Source organism: Antrostomus carolinensis, unplaced genomic scaffold, assembly GCF_000700745.2.
Source record: "Antrostomus carolinensis isolate BGI_N321 unplaced genomic scaffold, ASM70074v2 scaffold36877, whole genome shotgun sequence".
Classification (NCBI taxonomy): Eukaryota; Metazoa; Chordata; class Aves; order Caprimulgiformes; family Caprimulgidae; genus Antrostomus; species Antrostomus carolinensis.
The window spans coordinates 1-6,630 of record NW_010327302.1 but is presented as its reverse complement, the minus strand read 5'-3'; the positions used below and the strand labels follow the sequence as shown (position 1 = coordinate 6,630).

The window sequence follows — 6,630 nt, the reverse complement described above, 5'->3', positions numbered from 1 at the left end:
GAATAACCTATTTTTATCAATGTGATTTTTCTTTAAGCTTATACAACAATCAAATCACTGATGTTGGAGCTGAATATGTTGCAAAACTAATTGAAGAGTGTTCAAGTCTTGAATACGTTAAGTATGTTGGAGTTTTGTTTTTTCCTTTCTACAATATCCCAATTAAGGTAAAGCAACTTGAAACAGGAGGGAGAGTGGAAAAAAGGCAAAAAATATGTTTCAAATAAAATATAACTTAGGTTGCAGTTGTATATTATTTTACAGTAGTCTAGCAGTGAATGGCAGCAGGTAAAACTCTTGAATCCATAGTCTTTACTGGAATATAGTAGTAAGCAAAAGGAGAGCATGAGACCTGTTCTTTACCTAAATCCAGTCTGAGCACCTGAGTGAGGCTTATGTGGTGGATGAACCTTGCTGCCCCTTGCAATAGGTGAATTCCCTTGGATTTAGTACCAAGCTTCTTTATATCTCGTCTTTCACGGGCCATTGGAGTCAGGCTGTGCTGGTGTCATACCTCAGCTCTGGAATTCCCCAAACTCACCTGGTGAGTTGTTCCCTTTAATTCCTGGAACTTCCCCAGATAAGAGTGTCTGGCCATGCACAACATCGGTTTGACATAAAGGTAGATTATTAACCAATGGTTTAATTGTGACCATAGCAGAAACTAGAGGTAACTACAGCAATGTCAACTGCTGGTATGAATGTAGCATCTGGCAGCCAGGGACTCTTGGGTTCTAGTCCTTATTGTAACTAACCACTAACTTGCTCTGAAACCCCACACTAGCCACATCCTTCCCAGTTGCAATATTTGCAGAGTTTTGAAACCCAAGAGCACTCTGGTCCTTTCACTGCTTTGACACAGTGCTTTGTTATTTAATCTTACTTTCACAAAAAAGTCTGTTGGAAGATGGTTACTCTCAGGCTGCATAGTAACCCCAGAGATTATTTTGTGTTAGAGTTCATATTCATATACCTTGAAGTCAGTCAAACAAGCCAGTTTATGTAAATATAGTGGGTTAAAGGGTTTTTTGTTTTGATTTGTTCTTTACAGCAGTGTATATGCAATTGAGACTTATATCTTCCTTGAATTCCAGCCATTTGATGGAATGGCCCCACATAGGCCAAAAAAAGAAAGTCTTCTGTAGCATGCCAGCCAGAGACACTCACTACTGCACTGACCTAAGTCACCACCTATAGCCTATGCTCACACCAGAAAGACTTGGAATTATTGTAATCTGTGTGTATAAGCTACAGTCTTCTCTGGAGCCACAAAACCAATAAATACTCTGTTCCCTGTGGCATCATGAAACATGCTGCATGTAATTCAGGTACTCTGTAGCAACTGCTGATATTATGAACTATATTAAAAACTAGGCAGGGGGCTCTGTCTTGAGGATCAGCTCCTAAGACTCATTTCTGACATACTGAGCACCAAAACCAAGACTCTACAGTAATACTTCTGATTTGAAGGACTGACATGCAGAATATATAAAAGACAACATAAAATTGTCTTGTAATCAAAGGTCCAATGCCTGCAGTATTTTCTTTAGTTTAATCTTTGATAACTGTAACTAGTCTTCAGAGTTAATTAGCCTTAAATACTTGTATTGCTTTCTGAGCTGGTGTTTTAATAGCTGTACAGTTATAAGTGATGTACCTCATCAGTTCCTGTGTTTTATGCAGAATAGGAGCAAACAAAATAACGAGTGAAGGAGGGAAGTGCCTTGCCCAGGCCATCCAGAAAAGCAAGACAATGTTTGAAATTGGGTAAGTAAGTTCAGTGCTAAGGAGCAGAGGTCAGGGCTTGGTTTTGTAAGGCATCTTTAAATCCCTTAGGATTCCTTCTTGCATTCTTACCTTCTTTCCTTCTGCCATTCCTTCCTCCCCACAGTGGGAGGAACAAACTGGTGCAGAAGCACAGCCACATGTTCCACTCAGAAGGAAAAGGAAGCTGCTTTATTGCTCTCCAGTTCACACAATGCTTGTTTGGGCTTTGGGTTTTTTGTTTTGTTTTGTTTTTTTCCCTGTTCTGACAGAACCTTAAAGGAGAGGCAAACTAACAAGAGGGCAATATGTAAAGATAGCCACTTTCCTTATGACAGCACAGCTGTTCTAGAGATATTTGGTCATTTTTTAAAGTCTGGGTGGTTTTAGGACTATTGTCAATATACCTGGTTATTGAGTGTCATTGTTATAATTGTCAAACCTTCTACATCAAGTCCTGATAAAGCTGTGAGCTGGGAGAATAATTCCCTTCATCCTTCTCTCTAGTCTGTCCCAGACTGGAGAGTCTGCTGTTATTGGAGAGAGGTCTGAATGTACTGTAAACCTTTAATCCCTGTCCTCTTTCTCAGGAGAGACACTAGACTTGAAGGTTTGATTTTTTTTTTTTCCTTCTCACAAATCCCTGTTTCTCTTTCCACTCTGCAGGAGAAAATTTTTCACAGAATCTAATACTTAAATACATGGAATTAGAACCTCTATTTGGCTATTGTGAATATCACAATAACCCTGAAATATGAAAATCAGATTTGAACAATCAGATTTTTGGCCTTTAATTTTGTTGTTCTGCAACATTTCACAAGTATAGTCAATAGCATGCACACTTCCATTGTCATACAGCTGGGTCTGCTGCGCTGTACTGGCTGTAATTTCAGTGAAAGGCTTCAGTTTTCTCCTGTGGAGGAATAATCATACCAAAGGGATTTAGGATAGCTTGGACAGAAATGTTTAAACAGATATATTCAGCATTTACATAACAAACTGCATTGGGACTAAAGGACAAGGAAATTATAGGGAATTTACTGGAACTGTATGAATACCACAAAGCTAAATTGATTTTAAAAGACCTGCCAACTAATTACCCATCAAGCTGAGTGTGGCTCCAAGTCATCAAGTCATGATCCCTATAAAAAAAGCCTTATATCTCAGCAGAGGTGCTTTCAAGCCTCATAATATAGGGTAAATTTTAAAAAGTGGTTGGTCTGCATAGAAAAGATTTGACCAGATGCTGCTATCAAATGTTGATCAAATCTCTGCAGCTTTTACCACATTACCTTCTCTTAACCCCTTTGTGTTACCAAGGGTTGTTATGCCATTGGAAATACTATTCCTTACAAATGTGTGAAAGAGCCCAGGGTCATACAGTCCCTGTGAGATTTTGGTCTTTCTCTTGGCAGCTGGAGAGAGAGGAGGTACCACTTGGGTATAACGCTAAAGAAATTTTAACTGTTTTGCCAGACGATTCTGAAGGAGAGGGTGAGCTTGTAGAGCAGTTCACTTCAGAAAGCCACTCATTAGGGTGTGGGTCCCTGTGCAGCTGTGCAGCTGGGAGCCTTTCCCAAGGCCTTTGCTTGTACTGTATAAAGGCCAGTCTGTGCCCGACAGGTAACAGGGAAACTACAGCAGGGGTATGGGGAGGAAATACTGAACAGGAAATTACAGGATTTAGGACTTGGTGTATTTCTCACAGCAGCCCACTCTACAGGACCCCAAGACTCCTTTACCTCGTAAGGGTACAGGGCTGTGGAGGGTTTGCCCAGCGCAGCAAGGTGGTCCAAACCCAAAAGCACTCCTGTCTCCTAGAGCTGCTTCTCTGCCTTGGCCTTAGGCTACTGGTGAGTCAGCAGAGGCTGGTGGTGTGGTGTGCAGGGAGTGGAACATGCCTGGCTCAGCAAGGAGGGTACTCAACAGGTTTTTCAAAAGCCTGAAAGACACTGAAATAATTGGGGGGGTGGGAGGGGCGGGAGGGCTGGGGAGGGGAGGAGAAACAAGGAGAATGTAATGTTGAGAGGCAGTAGGGCAGCACACCTGATATCTCCTGGTTTCCTCTCTTCACCAGGATGTGGGGTAATCAGGTTGGAGACGAAGGAGCAAAGGCATTTGCAGAGGCCCTGAGGAACCACCCCAGGTTAACAAACGTGAGGTAAAACACCAGCACAGCCAGGCAGCTCGGTGTAGTGCTGGCTTTTCCATCGTGCTTTGAAGCAATGACTCTTTCCACCATTAGCTTGGAACGCCATCTGGTATTGCAGCCTTCACTGTGTAACCAGTGGGCTCCTGGTGCAAGCGAGAGGCCGGATTGAATCAAAAAGCCCAGTGCAGCCATTAAGCAAGTAAAAAATATTGTAGAGCTGGCATCCTTTCTTCTCTCTGCACCTCCTCCCCTCATGCTGCACAGAGTTACTGGCATTTGTTGAAAGCATGTGGTCAGTGGGTGCCATTTTGATCTGGGAGCATTAGCAGAAGGATATACCAGCTGTCACAGAATCAGGCTCCCAGTGATCTCAGTGTTAACAGTTTCTGTTGCAGCTTTTACCAAAATAATTTTGAGGCGATAAACTGGGTAGGGACTGGGGCATTCTTAAATTCAGGTTCATCCCATACACCAGTGGAGCTATGACACCACACATTCAGTGCTAATGAGATGTAGTTCTCACTGGAGTTCAGTGATTCATCTCAAACTAGCCTTCTGGGAGCCCTAGCATGGGTGAAGGTGGTAGCACAGCATGGGGAGAAACCAGCAGTGTAATACAGGCCATCCCCTGCCAGGCTTTCAAATGCTGGCTAGGGATTTAAAGATGCATATTGTGGCTGCTGATGAGTTTTGGAGTCCTTCTACACAGCTGGAGCACTGGGTTCGTGGTGATCCTTTTGATTTGTCTCCCAGTTCCGCTGGCCTGCACGGTGAGGGAGCAGACAAGGCTCCTTGGTTTCCCCACAAGGTGGCACATGGCACTAGTTTCTTTAGATATATGGTGTTTGGGGATCTCTGGAGAGCTTATTGCTGCCACTTCAGATCCAGGGATTTCAGAGCTGGTGCCTTGTCTTCCTTTCTGCAAGCGGATCCCCGGGCTTAAAAAATTAAAAGCTGAACAGGTGCAGTGACCTAGATATATTTAAACTTAAAAGCTATCTAAAATAGCCATCTTCCCATAATTGCAGAAACCATCTAGACACATGAGACTTGAAAGAAAACATTTTGAACCTGAATCAGAGCTGGTTTACACCTGGGATTCTCAGACAGGAACAAATATGCTGATGAATGTGCTTGCAAAAACAAGGAGGAGTAACTGCTGGCTAGGGCTAGGTTTTGTTGGCACCTGTGCAGGATGAATCTTTGCTCTGAAGTGTACTTGCACTTGGGTTCATTTCTTATCTTTCACTGGTTAATCTTGTTTCATAATTTGAATTCATAGTTAGCACCAGTGGTAACTTTATATGAAGATTAAGGGAAGATAGTCCCTACTACATCAGTTTACTTCAGCATATTTGCCATCTTTAGGCCCAGTCATGACAGACTGAGAATATCTAGTTTCAGCTGAAGCTAGGAAGGACTCATGCTGACACATAATTGTGCCATTGCTCTACTTGATTCCCCTTTCTACCTTTTTTTGATACCTTAAATTATTTTCAAGCTCTGGCCGGGCTTTTGAAGGGGGAAATGGTTTTTGAACTCTCTAAGCCTAGAGCATAAATTTAACTGGATGAATTTGCCAATGTCTATTCAAAGAATGAAGGGCAAACTAAGAAATGTTTGTGGTTTGTAATGGAAAGCATGCATTTACAAGCTCATCTCTCCATACACAACAGAAGGTGTTGTGTTTGGAAGAAGAATGAGGTATTCAGGTGTCTGAAGGACTTAAAGGACAAAGTGCCTGGTTTGTACAGGGACTTGGGATGATAACTGCATATAAAAACCTGTGTACTGCTAAGCATAACTCTTTGTCCTTGTTAAAAGCCTTGACTCTCAAAATCACTGGGTGCAACTCTGCTGTCAGTCCTGAGAGTACAACTCACTGACAGCAAACCTTATGACCTGTGTGACAGACCTGCACTCAGGCTGCAGCCTGTGAAAAGTTCTCACTTGTAAAAGTCACAATGACTTAGTGGTTTGCAAAGGATGTGAGCCTTTGAAACACCCGAATGCTGAACTGTACAACTGGGAAACCCACCATCCAGGATATTCACTAGTATTTGGCAGTAGAAAGGCCAAGTGATGCTAGCTCTTTCTTACATATTTGTATCTTTACTCCTCAGCCTTGCACTCAATGGCATCACGACAGAGGGAGGCAAATGCATTGCCGAAGCTATGCAACACAACAACTCCGTGAAAATATTCTGGTAATTGACAGTGTGGTCTACTTCTCCTCCTCTTCTTTCTCCAGAGAAAGCTGCAGCCTAATTTTATTTCCTCCAATCCTATCATCTCCTCATTCTCTCCCTCCCTCATTCCCTGTGCTTTTACTACCAGCAAGCTGTAAGTTATATCCCTTTGGAGGAATGTGGACATGAGTAATAGATCAGCAGCACGTGTCCTTTAGGACACATTCCAATGTCCCAGTGTCATGCTTCACTATGCTCCCCCCATCGTGCTTTCGCCATCTTCTCTCACTTCCGTCATATGAAGTCAAGTTCTTTGTCCTCAGTTTTTGCAGCTCTTTTGCAGTGTTGTCTGTACCTCTCTATTTTTTTCCGCTACACTCATCCACCTTTTAGACACTAAAACATAATGAGAAATTATAATTAGAACATTTCTCTGAGAAATTATAATTAGAACATTTCTCTGAGAAATAAAGAGCCAATACTTTCCAATACAATTCAGGATTTCATGTGGCAGGAACAGAATTC

The 6,630-nt window shown here is 42.4% G+C and overlaps 1 protein-coding gene across 1 annotated transcript in view; it reads left to right on the top strand.

Annotated features, from left to right (window-relative positions):
• Window positions 1-6,127, top strand: part of NOD1 (nucleotide binding oligomerization domain containing 1) — a 14,769-nt gene extending 8,642 nt beyond the window's left edge. The window contains exons 5-8 of the mRNA XM_010171866.2: window positions 38-121; window positions 1,684-1,767; window positions 3,842-3,925; window positions 6,040-6,127. Coding sequence (XP_010170168.1) covers window positions 38-121; window positions 1,684-1,767; window positions 3,842-3,925; window positions 6,040-6,127 — 340 coding nt within the window. The remainder of the gene's footprint in view (window positions 1-37; window positions 122-1,683; window positions 1,768-3,841; window positions 3,926-6,039) is intronic.
• Window positions 6,128-6,630: the final 503 nt, after the last annotated feature.